This window comes from Dipodomys merriami, unplaced genomic scaffold, assembly GCF_024711535.1.
Source record: "Dipodomys merriami isolate MVZ:Mamm:240054 unplaced genomic scaffold, mDipMer1.0.p SCAF_13, whole genome shotgun sequence".
NCBI lineage: Eukaryota > Metazoa > Chordata > Mammalia > Rodentia > Heteromyidae > Dipodomys > Dipodomys merriami.
The window spans coordinates 4,025,376-4,050,769 of NW_027202604.1; the positions used below are offsets into that span (position 1 = coordinate 4,025,376).

Sequence of the window (25,394 nt, forward strand, 5' to 3'; positions counted from 1 at the left end):
CACAGTGTGAAAGCTCTTCTAGACCCTGTGGCTTCTCTGCGTTCTCTAGACTCCTCTATGGACTGTCACTGCCCCAACTACAGTCCTGTCCCACTACTTCCAGGTGGCCAGTGTGTAGCTAGGCGTGAAATAATTACTTTGAATACATCTTCTTCTTCTCGTTTTGTTTCTTCTGGCTCATCATCTTGCAAATCACAGGATATAGCACGCCGGATTTCTGGCCCAATGTCGTGCAATGTCCTTAATCCCGCCTAGATCAATAAAAATGGCAGAACAGGTTAGATAACATGGGCCTTGGGTCCACTTGGGGCTTGGCTTTGCTCCTGCCGAATTCAGCAGTGAATGGAGTAGCCTTGTCCAAAGGCTATCAAGGAACTGACTTACTGAGTGTAACTAAAGGCAGCCTAAGGGATATGGGGTGTGGTCAGGAGATCACAGGCTATTTAGATTCTAGAATGAAAATATTTACGACCTTCAACCCAGTAACTTCCTCTACAAATACTCTTTGTACAGGTATACTGCCTAGTGACTAGTACTGGGCTCTGCCAAAGCCAGAATACACCTCAAGTAAATGATGGCCCACCTGTAGAATTTACCTCCTGAACCCCAAGCATGGCAGGGTGCATAGACTGGCTATACTAAAGGGAGTTTATAAGGGACCCTTACAGTATCTAGGATGAGACAGTCTAAGAACAGGGGCCAGACAAACAAGTACCAAGTGCTCATCAGGGCTACTGATGCCACTGAAAAGCCATGGAACGAGTGAGTGACACCACACACACATACACATACACACAGCAGTCACTGGTACACTCTGACTATGAGGAAATGGATCAACACACACACACACCTGGGCTGCTGTGCAAGGGGAGTAGGCTGCCATGGTCATCTTGTACCTGGCCTGCAGCCTGCACAGGCTGAGTACTTGGCAATAGAGGGGGCATGTTCCTGGAAACCACTCATGCGGAGTATGGCTCAGTGCAAGATGCTCTGGGCGTCTCTCTAGGGCCTTCCCAGAAATCTTGATTTTTCCCTAGCTCCCTGAACTGGCCCCATCTAACAGGGCCCTTCCATTGTTCACAGCTGTGTTAGGGAAACATTTGTAAGCACTGAGGGGAAGGTAAGCACACGGGGAAGATAGGGTCTCTGACTGAAAAAATTACGTTTGACAATTAGTTTGGGGAAAAAAACTCCAGCATGTTGAATTAAAAGACTTACAGGATCTGGGTGCTGGTAGCTCACAACTGTAATCCTAGCTACTCAAGAGGCTGAGATCTGAGGCAGGAAAGTCTGTGAGACTCTTATCTCCAATTCGCCACTAGAAAATTGGAAGTGGAGCTGTGGCTGAGAGTGGTAGAATGTTAGCCTTGAGCACAAAAGCTCAGGGACAGTGCCCAGGTGCAGAGTAAAAGCCCCACGACCAAAAAAAAAAAAAAAGATTTATAGGGGCCCTGCAGCTGCTTTATCTTGCTTCGTAAGATGTGCATCTGAAAGAGGCATGTCATTTCTGGCCTCTGGTCCGTGGTCCTGTGTGTACAGGCAGCATCTCCTCATTCACCATCAGTTACCTATGACTCAGTAGCTGCTAAAAGCCGGTAGAGGAGCTAAGACCCTGGCTGGCAAAGCTCTATCTGCAGCTTAAGCTCTAACCTCAGTGTAGCTTACAGAGGAGAGCTGCTGAGGTCTGAGCCCTCAGGGGAGGAACCACTTGACCACACCTAAAACTTACATGAGATGGATACCTGGCAGTGGTTCAGGGAAGGGAAGGGGAAGGATAGTAGCTGAAGCCATGAAAGATCCAGCAGGGCTGCCCTGGTGGGGATGCTCAAAACTCGCTTGCCAGTGATGGTGATAATTAATTCCTAAGGGGATACAGGAAGAGCCGCTATAAAAATGGCCTTGTCCACAGAGCACCCAGCCTATGAGATGCTGCTGTTAAAAATGGCACTCCCAGCCGTGACCCCTTCTGTGAACACAGAGCAGCAGGTCCTTTCGTTTCATGAATTGTAGGGGTAGAGGGACCAGAAGTCAAAGCTTTAGGGTTCCCATCTAGGAGTGCTTGGGGTCTTGTTGGGGAGAGACAGACATGTCCCAGGTCAGGTCCAGAATAATTCTTGGTATGTTCAGAGAAGCTGCTTTCTGCCTTGCTGCCCCTCTGACAACAGACGGAACACACATACATACCCAACACTTGCACCCTCACACATACATTCTCTCCTTCAGAATTCCCAGGGAATCGCCTGGTTCTGAGGCAGATCTATCTGCCACTCGATGGAAATAACACGAAAGCAATGTTATGTTGACAGAAGCTCTTACACTGGGTCATGTGAAGAAAGGACATACCCAGTAGTATTGGCTAGCCTGAAATCCATTCATTCTGTTTTCTAGGGTACAGTTAGCAAGGGATGATAAACTAGGCCTGTTTTTGGGTCAACTGAGAAGAAACAACAGGTACAATTCTGAGGATCAAACAAGAAGAGACAAGGCTCAAGACATTTGCTGCTATTTCTACAAAAATAAACATGGGTACAATGTTTCCCCCAAGGGAACTGCGAACATTAATGCCTGTTACAAGGTAGGAGGGACAAGAACACTTCTGAGTTTTAACCACAGGCAGTCTTACTGTCATTCAACTGATGGGACTAGATCTGATTAAAAGAAATAGAAAACTATTTATTTGGATAATTTTTAACATCATCCTCTGTTGATGGGTTGACATTTCACTGAAATACATATATAATATAATTGAGTAATAAAACAAAAACTGTCTCCAGCACATCTTCATTGATTCACAAGAATAGGATTCAGTCGACAAGAGAGTACAGCAACAGACATGGGACAGAGAAATTGTTTGCAACATAAATCATGGAGAAGGTTGAGAGGTGGCCCAAAGTGCCACTTCCCAGGACAAATAATGACAACATATTTATTAAAGAGACATAAGAAGAGGAGAGAAAACATAACTCTTCCCAAACATGAAAGCAGAGTGTTAGAAGTCATGATTCTAGTTTGCTTATTCCACATAGAACAATGCACATCTGGTAAGAGTCAGGGACTGACTTTACTCTTTCACATGTAACCTGGGGGCAGGGGATGAACACGGGTGTTCCCAACTAGAATTGAAATGAAGCTTAAGCACAGCACCCTGAATTTATTACATATCACAAAACATGGTAATGAATTTTTTCTAGCACACTTTTCAAGCTAAAAGGTAGCTTAGGCTGCTCCAAAATTCCATAGGCACAAGTTCCAGTTCCCAAAGTATGGACAACTATCGTAAACTCTTGGAAAAGTTATTTTTTCCACAACCCTACAAAGAACAACATTTTTTGGAAATAAACACTTTACAGTCAATAAAATGATCTCTTCTATCATATTTCATGTCTGTGTCTACCTCTATCAGCAAAATATTATTTTAATTTGAAATGTGGTCATTAGCACTTAAATAAACACAAAACCATATAAAATCATTCCATTAACATCACAGTAGAACTATGGTTTTGAATAAACACAGAATTGCTATAAAATATAAATATTATTGACTTGTTTTAAGATGTCCAATCTTACAAAATATTAAACAGAATCAAGCCTAGTTTCTGGTTGATTTTAAAATGCTAGATGTTATCATAAATTTTTTTTAAAAAAGAAATGTTGGCGCTTTGCCTGTAGACTGCTGCTTTAAATTTTAGACACCATTTAATGGGAATTTTATAGATATTTATTCTACTCAATGGTTAAGTTACCAAAAAAGATCTATAAAATCCCTCTAAACATTTCTGAAGAAACAGCATAAAAGTATAATATTTTGACATCAAATATTAACATTCGTTTACCTTCTTTCCCTTGCCCACATTCAGCATTTAGCTTTTCCTATCTGGCTGCTTGTTTTCCTGAACTAGCTCCACCAAACACAACGGCCACCTGCCAGATCGCACAGCATCACAGAACACACACACACACACACACACACACACACACACACACACACACACACACACACACACACACACACACACACACACACACACACACACACACACACACACACACGTTTCACGTGCCCCAGACCTACACTGTAGCAGTGGAGAAAAGAGAGGCAAGTCTCCAGTCGGGACTGCTTGAGGCCATTCATCTTCAGGATGCAGCTGCCAAGCTTGTAGAGTCTAGCCAGAGAGCCCTGCCCTGACATAGCCTGTTCCCCATCTCAGGCAGGCTTCACTCAGCCAAGGCTGCCTCTGCACATAGTCACCTTGCTAATGACAGGTCTTAGTTAACCCTTGTTTGGTTCATACTCAATTAGAGGGGATGATTTTAAAATAGCTGTATTAGAAGAGAGAACTGGAGATTAAATTCTTATTAAATAAACTTGCTCATCTACAAGCTGTCCTCCGCCTCCTCTGATACATGGGCACACCCCTTATTTTTGTCACTGTTTTCCTCCAGGGAAAATATCATGGTGTGTGGCCTTTGTGTCCATTGTGAACAGGGTTAGAATCATGGTCACGACACCCATTACTCATCCTCAGTGATTCCTATTCTCCCTTAAAAGGTCAGCTGTAACAACCATGAGCGATAGCACTTAGCTGTGTAAGTCACGTTTGCCACCCTCACTCTGAAAGCTAAAGGCAACAACAACAAATGTACTTTTCCTTACAAGGGATTCAAGATCTGTTTCAGTTCTACCTTGGTTTTTTGCTTTTTTATTTTTTTTTTGTGGTGCTGGGATTAAACCCCAGGGCCTTATGCATGCTTTACTCAAGCAATGGACCTAGCCATACTCCTTGATTCTTGGTTGTTTTTACACCAGAATCAAAAATTCATGCTAGTTTCCTGAAAAGGAAGAGAGCATTATATAAAATGCAGGTTCATCAGAAGCTGCACATAATCACCTCCACGCTGACAGCATCACGTTCCTGTCACTGGGAGGCCACATACTGATATTCCGCTAGATGCTGGAGGAAGGATGAGTCAAGATCACACCTGCTTTTTCTGTGATGCTCTGCTACCTTACCTTTCCCAAACTCCACCTTTGACTACCACCAAAACAGTCATGGTATCTACCAAAGAAATGCAGGAAATTCAACTCAATCATATACTCAATCAAGTATTTCCTTCTTTTGACTAGCCCAGTTCTTACATCTCTCTATCAGTACGGAATTGACAAATGTTCTCTGTAATTCCTGCAACTAGTCCTAGTTTGCACACATCCTTAGTCTCAAGTTGTATACTCTGGAGGAGTGTTTTTAAACACTTTCTCTCACGTACTAATTCAGGTCATCAGTCATTCAGAGGAGCACAGGTTGTGAGATTTAGGTCTTTCTCTGTGGTCCTCAGCCTGAACTTAATATGACACCTGGCACCCAGGTAGCTGCATGTCTAGGTGACTAGCAGGAGGAGGAGAAAAGTTGTTTCAGGTGGGGGCAGTACCACCACACAGGAGCCTCTTGAACATGAATGATCATAAAAAGGCTCCGGCCCCCTCTGCAAGAGGGATTTCAGGACCTTCCCCTAGGCAGAGCTTCTCAAGGTGGGGCATCCCAAGAAACTTTCTGAAAATCATGAGGTCACTGAGATTTGTATAACACTAAATACACTCCTTGTGTTGCACATTTTCATTCTCTTACAAGTGCATGAACGTTCCAAAGGCCATATGCTATGATGATGATATCACCACCCCAATCTTCGTGCTTGCATAATCTAGTGTTTAAATTTTTCTTAGTTTTAATTCCGAAGACAAAAAATACTGACAGACAAGGGTCAATTTCTTCAGGGCAACAATGCCCTGACTTCAGGTGTTAGACTTTCCACCCCATCCAGTAGTCCAGGGACTCTGCCACTATTCTTCCTGTGGTTTCTCTGAGCTAGCCTTTGGCACTTACTGGGGTTCCCTTACTATGCCTTAGAAAGCTATGTCCTCTCATAATCCCAGATAGCCATCTCTCCCAGGTCTAAGAATTTCCAGGGGAAACAAATTCATCCAGATACTCACCCACCCTGGAACTTATTTGTCAAAGGCCTTCCGGTAGATATAGCTGAACCATACATAGAATAGCTGGGCTATTGAGGGATACTAGGTACATGCTAGGTTACTAGGGATACTAAAGTAATATGCTATTACATTTAATATTTTGACTGTTATATAACTTGCTTTAACTTCTTTTCATTAACTCTATTTTTTTTAGTTTTTGGAACATAACAATTATGGCTTTCAGACTGAGATAATATAAAATCCAATACCAATAAGCCTGTAGATTAATTTCTAATAGGATCATATGATAGTACTGGATCCTCCTTGAGAAGACCATACTGCCCAACCTTACCTCTACTGGATGCTAGACTGCTTTACCTCTGTTACCCAGGAACTTATAAGTTTAGTACCATTGATTCTGGTGCTGGGTATCAAATTTGCTGTGTCTATAAAGAGTTAAAATAAGGAATCTGACTGATCCCTTATATTTTCCTTTACATTGGAATCTAAACTCTCCCAGTGTTTTAAGAGAAATCACAGAATCTCTGCAGCCTGGGAACTGTCAGCTCTCCTTGTGTGTGGAAGCTGGAGGCAATGCTCATCATTGACAGCTATCTCTCGTAAAGTGGCCTTGACTACCAAGCAGTGAATGCAGTTCCTCACAGTCCAAGATCCTCACGGGTTCCTTTAAAACAATGTCCTAAGTTCTATCAGAAAGCTGCCGTTTTCTGGTTTTTATGTGGAAGGCCTGTAGGGAGAGGCCTGGGCATTCCCATAGTGGGACTGGTGAAAGCTTTTGGGCCAAATGTAGATAAGAAAGTTTTTCACACTGGCTCTCACAGGGATGACACTGATGAGAGTAAACATACGCTGTCCTGAATAGTGAGGGGTAGGGAGAGGGAAGGGGGGAAGAGAGAAGAGTAATTCTCAATAGATTCTTTCTTTCCCTTTCCTTGTTGTGGTACTGGGCATTGAGCTAAATGCCTTGTGTTTTCTGGGCAAGAATTTTACTACTTTAGTCATGCCCAGAGCGCTTTTGCTTTTAGTTTGTTTTCCAGATAGGGTCTTGTGCTAACTTTGCCCAGACTACAATCCTCCTATCTTCACCTTCTGAGTGAAGTCACACACCAGGTCCTTCAATAGAGTTTTATGCTGTAATATACCCCAGGAATGGTGGATCAGAGATGTGCGGTCCCTGAGAGGGGCTGGGCAGGGTATGGGACACTCGAGTTGCTGGGGCAGTAGCTGTGGATATAGTGTCAGTACCAGGTACAGGTGAGTTCCCACATCTTCCAAGCACCCGGCTATACTGGAATGTGCTGACCAGCTTTCCATTTGTCCCTATACTCTTCCACAGGACTGTGTGAAACAGCAAATTGCTTTTGGGCACTCAGACTCTTCCAGGAGAATCCACAAACTGTGTGGTGAGCTCCTAGACTTCCACGAGCAGAGCCCCGGGGAGGGGGCGGGGAATTCAGCACCACAGAGAGGCCAGGAGGTCTGTGGACATTTGGGAAGACCAAACCATTATGGCCATGGGACAAATGTCACAGGTGCAAAGATATCTCAAGAGAAGGCTTCAAGGCTGGCAGGGCTCTGCCAGTCTTGCCTAGGATGGGCTTGAAGTAAGCATGTGGCCCACTGTGGCTTCCACTCTCCCCTCTGTCTGGCCTTCGGGGCTTGGGGGTTGGTCCCAAGATGTCTAGAGGAGCATCAAGTGCAGCCAGGCACAGGGCTGTCTGAAGCCTGTGTTCTCTCCTCCTCGCTTCTCCACCACTTCATTCTCAAGGTTCATGTACACACACACACACACACACACACACACACACACACACACACACACACACACACACACACACACACACACACACACACACACACACACACACACACACACACACACACACACACACACACACCTACCTCTACCTCTAGTCTGTACATACTCGGGCAAGTGAAAAGGAATCACAAGCCCTTCTTTTCTACACAGCTCAGAGACTTCAGATTTTCAGGTTTTTCCCCCATGACCTTTACACTAAGGCTAGTTCTGGATATTAATTTTTTAAATCCTGTTTGGCCACTTTCGGCCTATTGGACTCAGCATCAGGGGTGCAGACTCCTTAACTCCAGTTTGGAACTGGCTGAGAAGTTGAGATTGGACTCCCTTATCAATCAGCATCTTGGGCAAAAATTTGCTGCTCTTAACTATGTGAAAATGCAATCTGTTCAATAACCTGTGCATCTCTATGCATTACTTAGATTTCTTAAGGGGAGAATTCTCTTTCTCAATAGATAACTACAGTACAGAACAGAAAAAAAAATCAAATGAAAACGAGAATTTCTTAAAGTTCTGGTAGTAAACAGGCATATGATATTATTATTGTTGTAGTCTTAATTAATAAGCAATTATACGTTCAAAGTGCTTTACAATCACTTAGCTATTCCTCACAACAGCCCTGTGAGGTAGGTCGACATTATTACCCCCATTTTACAGATGGGGAAACTGAGGCACAGAGAGGTTAAGTGTCTTGCCCAAGGTCACACAGCAAGCAAATGCTGGAGCTGGGGCTAGAACCCAGGTTCCCTGACTCCCAGTGTCCTTGAAACTAGACCACACTGCTTCCAAAGAGGCATCCCCAGACTGGCTCTGAGCCCGAACTAAAGACAAATGATGTTAGATGCGGTTTGGGTGTGGTGGCATTTTCCGTGGGGCAGGTTAAGATGGAACCTGAGGTGTTGCCTGGGTTGGTTTTGGCATGCAGGGGTATGTGTTAGTTTCAATGGGTGTGTCTGAGCTTCCTGGCCTGTCCACTTCTCACTGCATTCTGGCTTGGGTCAACTGCAGAGAGCAGGGCTGGCTGGTCATGACGTACTGGCATAGGAAAGGAACTGTCAGCTCAGCGCCAAGGGGCCTGCCAGTCTTTGGGAGCTCGGGCAAACTAGGGATGCGGGACTTGGGAACAGAGTCAGCTGACCACCTTAGGCAGGTCTGCTTCGTCTTTTTATTCCTTTTTTTTTTTTTTTTAAAAACTGGCCATCATCAGGAAGTTGTGTTCATTTCATTTCTCACTCTTTCCCTTTCTCTGAGTCTCGGCTTAGAAGGGAAATGTTAAAGCTCGTAAGTCCCCTTTCCTGAAAAGGAGCCACCGTGAGCAGCATCCGTGACAAGCAGCCATGGCTCTGTGGCCGAGCCACGCCCCGCTTCCACCTTCCGGAGGGGTGCCGTGCTGGCCAGGGGTCTCCCAGGGGCCTTGATTTGCTCTCGCCTGCATTTCTCCTGAAATGCTGTGTCAGTAGAATTAAGCCCACGTGAGAGTTTTGCCCTTTCAAGGCCTTAGCCACACACGCCTTCCGACTAACCAGCTTGGTGCCGTAGCTCAGGCAGAGAATTCTAAAGCATCCGTTCAAGCATCTGAAACAAATGAATCAGCCAGTGAAATCCCATCTCTTAGCATTTGTTCTCCTCTTAGATTGAAAAAGGAAAACAGGTAAAAAGCGCCCTCTCTATGGCTTTAGGTGGAATCATGCTTTTAAAAAAATAAAATTAAAACCAAACGAAACCAAAAACAAATCTCCCTACTTTTCAAACTAATGGGATCCTCTAGAATGAGTCTTTTGGGAAGATCTCATTTCCCATCATCTTGACACTTTGAGCCTTCCTGAGAAAGTCATGTCAGCTACTGGCTGATTACAGCTCTTGGCTGGTGGTAGACCACCCACATCTCCCCATAGCACCCACATCCATATCCGGAAGCTGGGGCACTGGCTTTAAAACTATTCAACCTAACAACCTAATTCTGTATAGCCAGGAAGAAGTCTTCCCCTTAAACCCAACTTCCAAATAGGTTTAAAAAAAATCACTATCCTTCTAGAGCTTTTTTAAAATTAGGATGGAGGGGGGGGGTTCCCATTGGGTGCCAGGGGATCAGAGCTTGAAATTCTAGACTGTTGAAAGAAAGAGAAATGAACAAACTTTTCTCACTGTGAGTGCTTTTATTTTTCGAATCATGGGGCACTTTATTCACTAGGGTCTGTAACTTGCACAGATGTCCCCCACCTAGAAGTATAATGGGACATTCCCCATGCATGGCGATCAGCTGAAAGGGGACTAAGTTTCCATGGCTACATGGCTGTGTTCCTTTATTTTTTGCTCCTTGTGGAAACTGATAGGTTATTGGGATGTAGCAACAATGGATGAAGAGCAAATGCTGAATTAAACTCAAGGGAATATGGTAGAAGATGAGTGAGAGAAAACCAAAAGGCCTGATATAGCTTCTCTCTGGCTTTTCTCCATAGAGAAGGTTGGTTTTAATGATGGCGATGGTGGATGGATGGATGGCAAGTGCACACTCATTCAGACCACAGAAGCCAGAGGACACCAGTGCTGAGCTCTTCTCCATATGGAGGCAAGAGTGCCCCAAGCCACTCCCCTCAGTGGAGAAGGCAACACTGCAGTTGGTCTGAACACAGGGAGACTGAACACAGGGCTCTGTTTAGAGCCCAGAGGGTTCAAACCACAGTGCTTCTGTGTGCTCTTGTGAGCCCTGCTGTGGGGTACACAGCCCAGGGGCCCATTCTGAAAGCAGTTCAGACAGACTGCACTCTCCGCAGTCCCGCACGCACATGCCTGTGTCTTCATTTCTGCTCACACCAAGATGCCATACTTCACTCTCCACTAGCAACCGGCCTGAGAGCCAGGCTGCACCCTGTCATGGGAAGAAGCAAACCATTCCCTGTTCAATAGGCCATGTCCTGTTGAACAGCAGCTTCCTGTTCTAGTTGTGGTCAGGACGTTTGTTTCATGTCAGAATGACATAATATGTCATCAAGGAGGCCTCCTCATGTGCTTATTAAAAATGGAGTTAACAAATTGCATTGAAAGCTATTTCTATAGTAGAAGCCCAAAATATGTAATTAGAATTATCCTTCAAGGAGACCGGTTTTTTTTCTATTTTTGATGCTTGCTTCCAGAATCAAATGCATTTCCAGAATTTTTCTGTCAAGATAATGAACACAACTTAATTTTCTAGGCTGTGCACTCAACATAAATTATAAACCTAGTCTCAACTCCCAATGGAACCATGTGAAAATGTGTTGGCATCACTAGAAATATTTAACTTTTGCTAAGGAAATGAAACTCTTTCAATGAACAACAAAATGAAAGATGTTTAGTACAAAGGAATCCTCAACATTGTTTTATCACAAGATACTGGTCTTTAACCCATAACCTTTAACAAGTAACTGTATACTGTTAGCACCATCTGAATCTTCAGCCTGAGGTTCAATAAACCCCATACATGAAATGTGGGGGTTATTCAGTCATGGATTGTTTGTGCATGTTTTACAACACCAAAAGACTATCCAGACACCAGAACAAGTACTGAAGCTGCTGTCTCACTAGGAAGTTTTAGAGGCTCAGAAAAAGTATAAATAACCATGTGTCTAAGTGGTTGCCAAAAACGTCCTCCACAGAAACAGAAGGGTCTCATAACACAGAGCTAAGCTGATTATATCATGGCATAAGCTATAAATGAAAGACACATTCCCCCTCCAGAAAGTCAGGTTCTAACTTTACCAGTTAGGCTCCTAAAATAGCAAGCAATTCCCTCTAGAGAGGGGGTACCCACAGGACTGATAAACCTGTCCAACCTTTTCTTTTAGGCAGATGGCTACCTGAAGGAAAAGCTTTTAGAAGCATGTGCAACTTTCCCCCTCCTGGCAGCCTGTATGGCCAAGAAAGTATGAACCAGGGACCTGTTCAAATCTGTAAGCACATCTTTTCAGTTTGTTTCACTTGTGAGCTTCGGTCCAAAAGGAGGGCTGTCACATTTTTGAAAAGCAGATCAGTAGGAGATAAATGAGCTTCTACTATATCCCTATGCTCTGAGACAGCAACGAGCCATCTGATTGAGCCTGTGACCTCAGTGAGCTCCCAAAAGGATATATAACCAGAGAAAGATCAAAGATGGTCTCAAATAGGATTTGGTGTCCACCTGTCCCACCAGCATGCTGTTCTCCCCAGCCCTTATGGCTGTTCAGACAGAACAGAGATTTCATTGTGAATCAGTCGATCACTGCCACCCAAGGTCATCTACTACCCTACCATATACACATGCGCCCATATTCCCCATTCACCATTACTCATGTTCGTATTCTTTCTTGCCGTGAGATCACAGACAAGCCTTCACTTCCATAGTTACCGTTACTTTGAACATAGAACATTTGTCTCTGGGAAAAACCTCCACATTAAACCTTCTCAACACCTACATTAAGCCACATTTAAGACATATGATAACAGGGACATACAAATAATTTTAGTGTGAACTTAAACAGAAAAGGAGACATTTCATTATCTTATTCATGATGAACTTAAGACATCCAGATAACAGAGCTGACAGGCTTTGTTTCTGACAGCCTCTGGCCTCTGTAGCTCTCCAATCCTGCTCTGAACATCTTTCCCAGTCTCATCTCTCTGCTCTGCTTTCTCCATCACCAGACATGAACCACAATTCCTAGTGCCTCTTCCTGCAAACTGCTATGGAGTCTTCTTTCCCCTCTATATACCTGCTCCCTACTCAGAGCTTTGGGTTGACCTACAATTCTATAGCCCTTGGATGTGTGGACCCTGATTGGACTAGAGGTTCCTATAAGTCACATCCATACTGTAGAGGTGTGGAGGATGAAGCAGGAGGGACCCAGGTTAGAGGAGGGGAAATGGGCCAGAGCCTGGCCTAGATAGGACAGAACATATCTCATATCTCACAGCATATCTCACAGCAAGCTACCGTGGCCATCAGGAGACAGCATACAGAGACAGCCATACCATACTCATGCACGCACCACACACTCACACACACACACACACACACACACACAAACACACACACATGAACATAGTACACACTAGGAAGTGATGGATGTTACTGAAATGGACCAAAAACCAGCAAGCAGTGGGGTAAGAAACAAACAGAAACAAAACAAAGCACTTGCGTTCAGATGGAAAGCTGTTCACTGGGCAGCAGAACCCTGAGCCAGGGCTGTGGGGAAGATGGGCCTGCCTACAGAACATTGCCTTTGGAGAAGATTGGAGGGGACAGGGTGTGAGGAAAGCATTTGTTCCTTTCCTGTTATGGCCATGCTAGGGACCCTGCACACTGACTGGCTGGTGGCAGGGACAGGCTCAATGGAGAAGGCAGAGGGTGAGGGTAGCACTTACCTCGTGGCCCAGAAATGGCTAGTCCACATTTGGGGGAGTATGCAGTATCTCAGTTTAAACAAAATCCTTGTGGTACTGTTCAACCACGAATAGGCAGCTCTCTAGTATTTCAAATAAGCTTGTAACATTGTTAGTGAAAAAAAGAAAACAGAACAAGAGGACAATTCACCTGTAGGGCAATTGTGGTGTTCTTCGCAGGGTACTTTCCCACCAATCCTTGTTCTTTCCGTTTCTTGAATTTCCTAAAGTAGTCCTGTATCAGGAAAGTGGCATAGAACTTCCCCACGGTTACCTCATCATCTAAACGGAGAGACCAGACACAGCTCTCCCGAATCAGCACATTTGGACCAAAAGCCTAAACATACGCTTCTGGCTGGGGCTGGGGCGGGGCAGGACAGTGCGTAGGGCACTGATCTCTTCTTATCCTACAACATGGGGCGTTCAGTCTAGCAAAAAGCAAGGCTTTGCAAAGCAGTTAAGGCTTCAAATTAGTCAGTTACATGGACTGATGTTCAATGTTGCATAAAGTATTATATTTAATTATGAGAGTTTAATAGAGTAGTGTATTAGTAACGATATGAAATGTCATATTGGTTATTCACTTAAAATAAAAAATTACAAAACAAAATGGCTTTGCAGGTCAGGTTTTCACCCCCCTGTGCATAGAGATTTGCATGTGTAATTACCATAAATATCAAATGCAATTAACCATCCAAATCCCTATGTCTCAAGATAGAAATCTAGAAAGGTGACACATAAGCTCAGAAGGAGAGGAAGTTTCAGAAAAATGACTGCAGATACAGATTTTTCACACACTGCTCCCCCATCTCTGCCAATAAGTTCCAGAGCCCATTTTTGGTTTGTAATTCAGAATTGCTGGTTTTCAGCATTGCAGTTGACAGCTCCAACTAGCCCCAAGTTGAGCTGGGCTTGTTTCTGCTCTGTTTGGAAACAACATGGCTCACTGGGGAATCAGAACTCTGCTGACAAGCTTTATGGTGATGCATGAGGCAGAATAGAGGCTCTGGCCATCTTATGGTAAACCACCTAAATGTGCACATGTGACCCCAGGCCTCTCAAGAGTGTTGCCATCAGATCTTCAGCATGCTGGGGTCTCTACTAGATGGACAGCTTAAGGCCATCTTGGCAGCCAGCCTTGTGTGGAGCCATGTTGGGGGCTGGAGGCCCCCAAACTTCACTTACAGAGGCTTGAACAGCTGCAGGTCCCTGGGCTGTTGGCCAAGCTTCCCTTGCAAGAGTCACGGATTGAGAGCAGGAAGCTCAGCCTGTCTGAATCTGTGTTCTCATTGGCGAATAGAGGATGTCACTTCAAGAGCTGTAAGGATGGCATGAGAGAAGGCATGGAAAGCACCCAACCTGCTACTTGGGTTGTCTTCAGGGCCAAGCACTGCATGACTACAAGCCACCAGGGTTACTATGATGTTTACACTCACAGCCGTACCTACTGAAGTAGATCTTAAAGCCTGACAAGCCAGGGGGGTCAATGGGACCCACTGTATTCACTATTACATCCTAAGTGGGCTCTATTTAGTGTCCACAGGAGAGGCATTGCCGATTTATCTTTCCCACCTGGAGACTACGGGGCCACTTTGGATGGCCTCTCCATCCCTCACTATCAGAAACTGCTCAGTGTTACTTAGTGAGGAGGCTGTCTTAGGGTGGTCTATTCTGGAGAAATAGTAAGTGCCTTCTATACATACTAAACCAAACCAGAAACATCTTGGAGTAAACCTATGTTACATGTAAAAACACGAGCCTTAATCTGACTCGGGCTTGCCTAAACTGTCTAATGATGCATTGTGCTTAGGCAAGAGGAAAAGCAGAGCTACTGAGGTTGGGACGGCATACTCCTTGCACTGCTCTTCAGCCTCTGCCCATCTGGATTCAGATGGTTAGTTACCAAATCGGAGGAATTCTGTATGTGGAGTTATATGATTCACCAAAGTCCTCTGGGCTATGAGCTGAACCTGAAGCAGTATGCCTAGGATCTTCCCCTCAGCCACACCACCTTCCTACAGACATCCTAAGCTCCAACTCCACGTGCATCTTTGGAGTGCCTTCCTCATATTACAAGTCTAGCCTTCTCCTGGACTGGCCACAGTTAGTAAGCCAGTTGCCTGATGAGTGTTTATAGGGAACCCACGGAGATGCTCTACCTGGCATGCCACAGGTGTCCTCTGTACTCCAAACCCTCAAGTCTTCTCTGTGAGCCCTTCGAAAGCACTGGTTCTACCAGAAGCATACCTCACCCCTTATGCCACACCAGGATGCCGCTGAAAAATGCAGGCCTAACCCTCAGCAACCTTCTGCTGTAGAGCAGAGTTAGGGCAGAACTCAAGGGCCACCTGTGTGCCTCCGCTGACATGCTGAGGTAGTGAGACAATGTGCCTAAAAAAGATTTCTCAGTAACAAGTTCTAGCAAAATAGAAAAGGAAAGAAGAGAAGGAATAACTGTGGTAAGGCCATCTGGGCTCAGGGCTTGAGAGATAGGGCTAGCTAAGTGGCTCCTTCAGGGCCAAGGTGTCAAAGATTCAACTCAAGAAACGAAGGCCTAAAAGCAGGAGAGCCTTTAAAGAGGCGAGGAAGCTTCTAAATAGAAAGAAGGAGGATCCACGCAGTGGCAGTAGAGATGGAAGAGTTCAGGTGAGAACCTGGGCCCATATTTTAAGCTGTGATGGCTTGGCACTGATGACCAGAGAGTGATCAGGATGTCTCTGAAGTCAGAGCCCACCAAGGGTAGAAAAGAAAGCTTCCAATTCACACTCCGTATTTCATTCCTGAGTGACCTGTTTACCAGGTTCATAATGACCAGTGATGCCCCACATCATATTCCTACCAGTAAGGCCTCTAAGACACGCCTCCTATCCTTATCTGTCACCAGATCACTGGGGTCTCCATAAGTACCTCAGACCTGCCAGTTCATTCTTCCCCTCTCTGGCAAGTCAGTGTTGGGACACTGATGCCCTCACTTTCTGGAGATACCTATGTATGTGCCCCAATGGGTAAACAATTAACACACAGAGGGTGTACAATGTAATCTTTTCCTAAGTATGTCATGATATTGGGAAGGTTGGGGACTACTGGTCTACCTGAGGACAAAAGATGAAACACAAAGACACCAATGGTGAAAACAGATACCAAACTCCTAGCTCAAATTGCCCACTGAAACCTGAATGCCACTGTCTTCTAGTGGCAACAGTATTTACATGAGATTCAACCTGGATGGGTGCTATACTAGGCACAGGAACAAAAGCTTCATAGAAAGTCTGGAGCATTCTGTCTCCCCTATATTCATATAGCAATATAAAGAAAAAGCCAGGCCAAACTACTGGACTGAAAAAGGGAAAGGATATTTAATCTTTATGAGAAGTTTAGTAGAGCCAACAGTTGGTCAACTCTTCAAAGGGATAGACTTTGGATGATGAGCCAAGTTCTTGACTTTTTTCCTCCCAGAAGATGAAAAGAAATGAAGTTTCACAAGAATGCAAACAACACTCTCTAAAAGTGCATCTCGTGAGGATGAGCATTAGTGTGGAGGTAGACCAGTCATAAGGAAGGTGACAGTTCAAAAGAGACATAAGGTTGAGTGAGAGCAGTTCAGGGGAACTTGAGCTCCCAAGGAAGGTTTACAAAGACTGGCAGAGCCCACAATTCTGAAGCATGCATCTGTATTTCAAGAAACATTGTAGGGGAATTCATTTGGCAAGAGATAACTCTGATTCCATGCCACCACCCTAAAACAGAATTGCTTCAGAATATTCTGAAAGACTGAGTGTTGAAAGGAATGGAGGCTGCAGAAAAAGCTTAAGCACATTGTTACAACAATTTTTAAAAGCAAGTTATCTAAGCCATGCGAGCACTTGGATGTGCAGCTGAAAGGAAAAGAACAAAAATCAAAGAGGAGTTTTAAATGTGCAGCATCAGTTCTCCTGTGGGGTGTCCGGGTTCTCTAGGTGGGACTTTTATTTCCTTTTGTCATTTCTTTCTGGGCCATTGTCCCCAGCTTTGAGCTGGTGGTGGCCATTCCAGATATGGGTGGCTCCCTTCAGTGACAAAAGCCCATATTCTGCTTTTTGCTTTATCCGAGGAGCAAGCTGGCCAACATACTGTTTTCTCTGTCCTCCAAGAAGCATGGCTCATCACCTTCTCAGGGGGAGATGCCTTGTAACCATGTTGGCCCAGGTTCGGGAGTCAGCTCCTAGAACTGAGCCAGACTAGCCTCAAAAGCCACAAAGACACTTTAAGAGCATCACTGGTTATAAGACACACCAGATTCTTATCATGTGCTCAAGAGGTGGCTAAATGCTGGTGGAATGTCTCTGGGTGAGAAGATCCTGCACCTTTAAAACTTGAAAACAAAACAGTCCAAAAGTAACCATCTTGACTTCTAAGTGCATGTGTATTTAAACAAAAATGGAAAACAGTATATAAATATATATAATATACATGTTATATATTATATATTTTAAAAGTTTAGTCAGTTAATTTGTGATAAATAGCAAAAGGAAATAAGCATGCTCATTAGTTCTGTCTCTAAATTTTCCTTAAAGGGACACTTTTGGTAATTATGTTGGCAAAGTTGCATTTTGAAAATACTGCTCCTGAAAACTACCTATTTTTCAAGCGAATATTTCAACAAAATGTTAAAGGGTAACTGGAAACTAGTTTGGAATATTTCTTTGTGAACAAAAAGTACAGGCTTTTCATTTTGCAATAGCAATCTTGTTCTCTACCATACATTCCTTCGTTAATAAGAAAACCCTTGCTCCAGCCATGTGAGGCTCAGATTCCTCCCTTCTGAAGTCTCCTCTGGGTCCCAATGGTCTTCATATTGACCCCAAATAATTACATTGAATGATCAAAGGGATCTAACATTCTGATTCCTAAAGCATCTTGCAAATACTCTCAGGGGCTTCTGGAGATGCCATCACTAAAACTAATGACTTGGCCAAAAGCTACCAAGGAAATAAATGACACTGACCACCAGCTGGAGGGACAACTTGGTCAAGTAGTTTCATGCTGGTTTTCTTCCAGATTTTCTTTATCACCGCTCGAAGTTCTTCATTAGCTTGTTCCAGGTTCCCTGAATCCAAAAAGCAAAAGGGGAAACAGCATTGTTTCTGTTTCCCTCTCCCTCTCCTTGTTCTCACCATGATGTCTTGGACCTGCCTGGCTTAGACTAATGCGCTACTCTCTGATGGGGCTCTCCATGCTCAGTGCCAAAGTTCTTCCTGTATTCAGGGTCAGTCACAAAGTTTACCCAATACAAAGTCCCTGCACAATGGGAACACCAGTGTTTTACCCTAGAATTCAAGACCTATAAACTCTGATCCCGCCCATCCTACCCTCTACAGTCAGGACCTATTTCTTCCTACTGCTCCTAGCCCAGAAGGTCTCTTCCTCCTCCACTGGCTGTTCTGGCCCTATCTCTACTTTGAATATTACACCTAAATTCCACCCAAATATGACTTTTCTCAGTTTCTACTACATGTACTCATCTGTGCCACACAACTGATGTTTTGTCCATGAATACCTCAATATGTAAGAGTATGCCTTCTGGAACCCTTAAGTGAACAGGCCTGTGGCCAGATTCCAGATGAGAAAGTGACAAAAGGAACATGTTAGGCTGGAAGAAAATGGCTTTGCTAAATAGCCAGCAAGCTATTGAGCAAGTTGTGAAAATCCCCTGTCCCCTGACTCAATGTCCCTTGCTGCCTCCTCTCTCCTGTCCACCTCCTCCTTGCAACCTCCTTTCCAATCTACCTCTGACATGGTTAACCCCAGGCTCTACATTCCAATACCTGTTTTGACAGGTCTGAGCAGGACTGAACGTGGCATGAGGGTCAAGGGTCCTGCTGGGAAGATGTGATTCTTTTACAGCTTCCCAAGTACTGATTGCATTCTTCAGATATTACCCCATGCTTCTTCAGAAATCTCCCTAGAATCCTTTTATTTAGTCACTTTTCACAGGGAAAGAAACTATTGCTAAGAAGGGTAAACTCCCTCACACTGAAAATCAGACTAGGAAGAGACATCTAGAGTGAGTCCATTTGTGATGGCTCTGTCTCTGCCCCAATACCTTCCCTATATTCCCAACTATGTAATAAGCAGTAGGATAAATCCATTCAGTGCATCCTGGGACCAAGTGAAGAAAAAATAAGGACAGGAGGGAGGAAGGGGTGACCAGGGGCCTGGTACTCAGATGAATATCTGTATCTTGCACTCAACATCTTTCCCAAGGGTCTCCCCTTCACTGAGGCAAAGTCCAGATAGAGGCAGTGTTTCCCTCTCCCTCTACCACCTGTCCTGCTCCTAGGGAATGCTCACCTTCAGTCTTGATCTTGAGAGCTGTTCGGACCAAAGCAAATAAGGTTGCATTAAACATGACAGTCCCATCACTATTGAGAGGCATGTTCATGGCAACCAATCTCTGTAAGTGGAAAGAAACGTTCTTTAGGAGAATGAAAATGCTTGATAACAGCCACATTCCTCACTACTTTATTCTGGTAATCCCTCATGCCTTTTCTAGTCAACCTTCCATTGAAATTACAGCCCTCTGAGAACACCTTTGGAAGGAAGATATACCTCACATAGGGTTTAGAGAGCATGGTTCCATAGAGAAATGACAAAAGCAGAATGCAAGATCTAGATCCATCTTGGATGAAACCTCAGCCTGGTGTCTCAGGAAAAGAGCCCTAAGAGTAGCCATGACATAGCACATGTCACCATGTACCCCATTACCCAAGCAAGGATATGGGTGCTCCTGTAACTCTTCCTTCTCCTCACTCAGCCACATGGTGTTTCTGTTCTACTTCCTCAATAGATCTTCAAGCGGCCTGCTCCTCTCTCTTCTCACTCCCACAGTCCTCCTTCAGGGTCTCCTGGTTGGTACCCTCCTCAAGTCTCCTACTCCACATAAATGGAGTCAGCTCCCTCAGATGGAAAACTGAAATCCACATTTCCCTGACTGTCCACAGGATTTAGTGTGGCACAGAATGCTCTTCACAACTAGACTCAGCTTGTGCCTGGGCCCCTTTGCCACTTCTTGTATTCTAGGTAAATGGTGACCTGATGATTTACTAATGGCTAGTTATTAGGTCCATTCTCCTGCCTCTGTCTCGGTTCTGAGTGCCCACATTTTAAAGCACTTTCTGCCTCTGACAAACTCACACATCTCCTGCTTTTGTTTGTTTGTATTTTGTAGTGCTGGGGATCAAGTCTAGGACCTTGTGCATACCAGGTATGAACCTATCACTGAGCTGTATCCCCAGCCCCTGACACTTCCCCTGGACTCCATCCCACCAACCGTCCAATGACTAATGACAGAATTCTCTTTCTCCTCTTATTACTGAGTTCAGGTTCCATAACAGTTGAGGGAATCTCAAAGGCAGAAGCCCAGTTAAGTGCTATTCAGTGAGTATCTGTTGCACTGAACAGTGAGTTCCTGCATTGAGGTTACCATACAAACCTTGCATGCTACTCTGTGTGGGCACAATTTCCCAAATCCCAGAGGAGGCTGGATACGTCGGAGCAAAGTGACCACGTCGAGGTGTTTTATTCTTCCCCTGAAAGCAAAATACAACATGAAGTTAAGGGGAGCTTTCTATTCACCCCTCCTTCCATAAAACTCACAGCTGACATTCCAAAACAGCCCACATGAAAAGCCATCTGGATTCATTTTCCACCTACTTTGCCTCAGGATCATATTCTGACCATATTCGTTTGAATTCATCTAAATGGTGAGGCCCCAAAATAGACCAATCCCGGGTCAGATAATCAAAATTGTCCATGATGACAGCCACAAACAGATTGATGATCTGAAAAAGGCAATCAGAAGGAAGGAGTTTTAGCTATAGGAGGAGGATAGCCTTCTTAGACTTGACTCTCTAGCATGCGCTTTTTGAACATGTCTTTTTAAAATTATATATATATATATATATATATTAAATTGTGAAAATACTGTACAGAGGGGTTACAATTACATGGGAAAGATAATGAGTACATTTCTTACCAAGCATTGTAGCCTCCTCCTTTGTTTCCCCTTCCCATCCCTTCCCATCCTCCCCCCTCCCCCCCACCCAATCCTCCCCGCCCCCCCCACCAAAGTTGTAAAGTTCATTTTCGACATAACGACTTGTACATCTCATTGTTGCAATGGGTCCACCTGAGTACATTTCTTATCAAGCATTGTAGCCTCCTCCTTTGTTTCCCTTTCCTATCCCTTCCCATCTTCCCCCTTGAACATGTCTTTCAGTCCCCAAAAAGATCATAAATATTCTGCTTTTGAGAATGCTTAAGAAAAGGTCAGGCTTCTAGCTTTCCAAAATGGCTTGGTATACTCTCAAGAGGGGGCTGGTGGATACATTAGCTGGTGCTTCTCAAGCACAATACAATATTATAATTTATTGTTGCCAGCTAAATTTTAGAAAGGTACCAGAAGCCCTAAACAGCTGGGATGACTGGCAATGCTCTTAACCTATCAGTGAGCACTCAATCCCTACTCACAGCCAAGGTGATAGTTATGTGTGATTAAATACCCTCACAAACTTCCCAGTGGGACCAGAGGGCCAACCATTGAAAGGGCGCATCACTGATCTGATTCCTAAATGCTTCACAAGCCCTGTAAACAGAGGACAGGAGCTGCTGTGACTGCTTACCAGAAATGCACAGAGCATGTAAAAGCTGATGAAATAAACAATGGCAAAGTTGCTCCCACATGTGTATTCCTCTCCAGGGTTGTAATCTGACTCAGGATCACAGAGCTTTCCTGGGAGGCAGGCTAGCATGATCTCCTGCCAGGCCTCACCTGTTGCACACCTTTTAAGATGAACAAAGGAAATGATTTTAATGAGAGAAAGGGGGACTGAAGATTACAAACTTTGGGTAGGAAAGTAATATATTCATAATGACTTTGGTGGCACTAAGGTTTGAACTCAGGGCCTCACGTTTGCTAGGCAGGAATATTACTACGTGAGCCATGTCCCCAGTGGAGGAAATACTTTTTTAAATATTTTTTTTATTGTAAAAATACTGTATAGAGGGGTTACAGTTACATGAGCAAGGTAATGAGTACACTTCCTACCAAGTATTGTTGCGTCCTCCTTTGTTTTTCCCCTACCATCCCTCCCCCAACCTAAGTTGTAAAGTTAATTTTTCAGCATGGTGTCTTATACATCTCATGGAAATTCTTAATTAGAGCCAAATCTAAGTAAGTACTTTGAAAGATGCTGAATTGAATTAGGGAAAATCGGAAATTCCTACTCATTTTTCAACACAACTTAGCTCAGTTACTAGAGGTTCTACTATGACACTCCCTGGTTTTAAGAATCATTTGATGCAGGCATGCCAATTCTTTTGCACAAATGGGTGTTTTTCTATCTTCTTTACTTCAAACATACATATTATAATTGTTTAATGATTATCCTTGATTAAATTTGTCGAAAGCAAAGAGTTGGAGACCACTTCACTTGTGGTCACTGGAGTCATGAGAAATTACTTCCATAGTTTCAAAAAGTTTTTTCCTGTGAGGCAGATTTTTTACCAAATTAATTATCTAGGGTTATAAATAATCCTATAGAAATTGAAACTGTACATCTTGGGTTATCCCCTATTGGCTGCACAAAAGGTCTCCATGTTTCTGCTAAATTTCTGTTCTTCTGACTGTATTTTGGTGCCCTTTTTCACAGATAAGCATTTATCCAATTTTCTTGGTGGTCTATGTAGCTTTACTAACTCCCAAATAAATAAACCTTAAGCCAGTCACAATCTAAACATCTCTGTTGCTGAAATGCTAGGAGTCTGTTTAAGAATACAAAGCAAACAAAAACAACAAGCTAAGTTGCTGTCGGGGGAAAGCACACTACTTTGGTAATAAACATCTTCTGTCTTCAGAGCTGGAGACAAACTGGACTACCTGCCCAAGGGCACAAATTCAGTCACCTGAAGAGCAGCAACACTGCCTGGGGAAACGTCTGGAAGTTGTTGTTCCTATTGATCTGGTTGTTATCTCTCATGGCAACTTTTCCAAACATCTAGGTAGAAAAGTTATTAGAAAAAAAATAAGAAGAGATTTCATTATTGCCATAGTTTGTATCTCAAAGGCTCATGTGTTAAAGGCTTGATTCTTAGGGTGATATTGTTGAGGTGAAAACTTTAAGAGAAAGAGACTAATGGGAGGTCCCTGGCTTACTGGGGGTTAAGAGGGGGAGAGGGATTTATGCCCTCAAAGGGGATTTTGGAATTCTGGTCCTTTCTCCTGGTCATAAGGTAAGCAATTGTGTTACACCATAAGCTTCTGCCATGATGGGCTGCCTTGCCACAAGCTCCAAACAATGTGACCAATTGATGACAGAGTAGAAGGGTTAGACACTCCAAAACTGTGAGCTAAAATAAACTTTTTTCTTTATAATTGTCTCTAGTATTTCACTATAGTAATGGAAAGTTATCTAACAAATATATTTTTTAAAAGCAGAATTCTTGTGTGAATTTAGAACAAATTCTGATTGGATCTACAGCAAATGGGGATTTTTCAGGATACCTGGCACCTCATTCATTCAACAAAGATCTTCTGGGCATAGCCAGTTGCCAGGATTGTGTTAAACACCTGAAAAATGGTGCTCCAGACAGGCACATTCTTACATTCAAGGAGAAACTACAAAGGTAATAACACAGTGGCAATCTTGCACAATGAGTGGTGAAGTGGTTCAGATCCAACAGGGAAGCGGGGCACAGGTTCATCTACCCAAAGCTAAGAGGTTAAAGGTCAGGAAAAAGTGACAGGGAAATAGACATGGAAGCCTAGAACTGAAGGTTAAGTAGGAGTCAGTCAGGTGACAAGGTGAAGAGTGCAAAGTGTAATCTGGGATAGAGGGAAGAAGCAGGGCTGACAAGAGTACATACGTCCTGGAGAACGAAACCATGAGTGATGAACAGACTGAAGAGCAATGGGGCTGGAGACAAAGGTAGAGCTCATGAACCTCATGAGAGAGTGGGCTTTATCTGAGGCAATGGAAAGTGAGCAAAGAGCCTTATGCCTGACTAGTGACTGCTGGGAGAATGTGGGGGGGGCATACAATGCGGTTTGCAGCTCCCTGAGAAGACCCTTTGGGACACACAACATCACAGGCTGCTCAATTACAAGGGCTCAAGTATGATGAGTCTTGTTTTATAATTCCTAGAGCCCTGCAAGTGCTTCTATGCCCTCAGGATAAAAAACACCACCACGTCTCTGCTTCTAGAATCACTTCACCTTTCTTATCCTTCCCTAATTAGAAAGACAAGTGGAGAATTTGTAAGGCGATATAGAGGTCCAGAGACATATGCTACCTTCTATTTCCCTCTACGCACAGAAGCTCTCTGCCTTCAACTCAGCTGCCCACATGGTATTAGGACCCAGCTGTTAATGAGGTAAAATCCCTTCTACAGCCCCCAAACGACTGGGGGAGCATGCTGCAGCCTTGTTTGTACAGCAAGGTCACAGAAGAGCCTGGTTCCATTCCTCTTTGGAAAGGTGAGCCACTGAAGGTACCACACTGACAAATAGGGTTTCCTCTAGTGTGGCATTTCCTCTTCTGTTGGCTCTCCTATAGCAAAGCACAACTAAAATCAGCTGTGGGTTTTCTCCAGCAGTTAATTCTCCCAAGACACAGGTGAGGCAGAAGTGTGATGACACAGATTTTCTGGCAGCATCTTAACCTCTCTTCTGGCCCTGGTCTTTTCTTGCCACAGGCTCTATTCCTGGAAATTCCATCTTTCTGCCCTAAAGGGCCACAACTATCTCAGTGCCATCTCTTCAGCTAGCAAGGCATCTGGCTAAAAAAAAAAAAATCAAAACCTTCTTTCTATTTTACCTGGCTAAGGTACATCCTGACACAGATCTAGAGCTATCTAGCAAAAGCGTCCATGAAGGAAAGGGAGCTGACACTCACCTGCATGCCGATGACTGCATATATAAAGAAGAGCATGGCGATGAGGAGGGCAACATATGGGAGGGCCTGCAAGAGAAGAAGCACTGGAGTTGGCACTGGACACCTGCCCTGGGAGCTGCTCAGCACAGCAGGAGAGGCCCACATGGGCCACACGCTTCTTTTCTTTTCCACATGTTAGGGTGAAGGGACACAGAGGGTGAGGAAGAAAGAACTTCTTTAATCTCGGCCCAGCACAACTGCTTTGGTCCTACCACCTGCATGA

The 25,394-nt window shown here is 44.1% G+C and overlaps 1 protein-coding gene across 13 annotated transcripts in view; it reads right to left on the reverse strand.

Annotated features, from left to right (window-relative positions):
• Cacna1d (calcium voltage-gated channel subunit alpha1 D) overlaps positions 1-25,394 on the reverse strand; it is a 353,221-nt gene that overhangs the window by 15,794 nt on the left and 312,033 nt on the right. For all 13 annotated transcript variants that reach the window (XM_070018505.1, XM_070018511.1, XM_070018515.1 and 10 more), the window contains 9 exons: positions 25,133-25,198; positions 23,145-23,236; positions 21,863-22,022; positions 20,895-21,022; positions 20,674-20,770; positions 19,533-19,635; positions 18,187-18,288; positions 13,354-13,484; positions 138-251 (listed from right to left, as the gene is read on the reverse strand). In XM_070018505.1, coding sequence (XP_069874606.1) covers positions 138-251; positions 13,354-13,484; positions 18,187-18,288; positions 19,533-19,635; positions 20,674-20,770; positions 20,895-21,022; positions 21,863-22,022; positions 23,145-23,236; positions 25,133-25,198 — 993 coding nt within the window. The remainder of the gene's footprint in view (positions 1-137; positions 252-13,353; positions 13,485-18,186; positions 18,289-19,532; positions 19,636-20,673; positions 20,771-20,894; positions 21,023-21,862; positions 22,023-23,144; positions 23,237-25,132; positions 25,199-25,394) is intronic.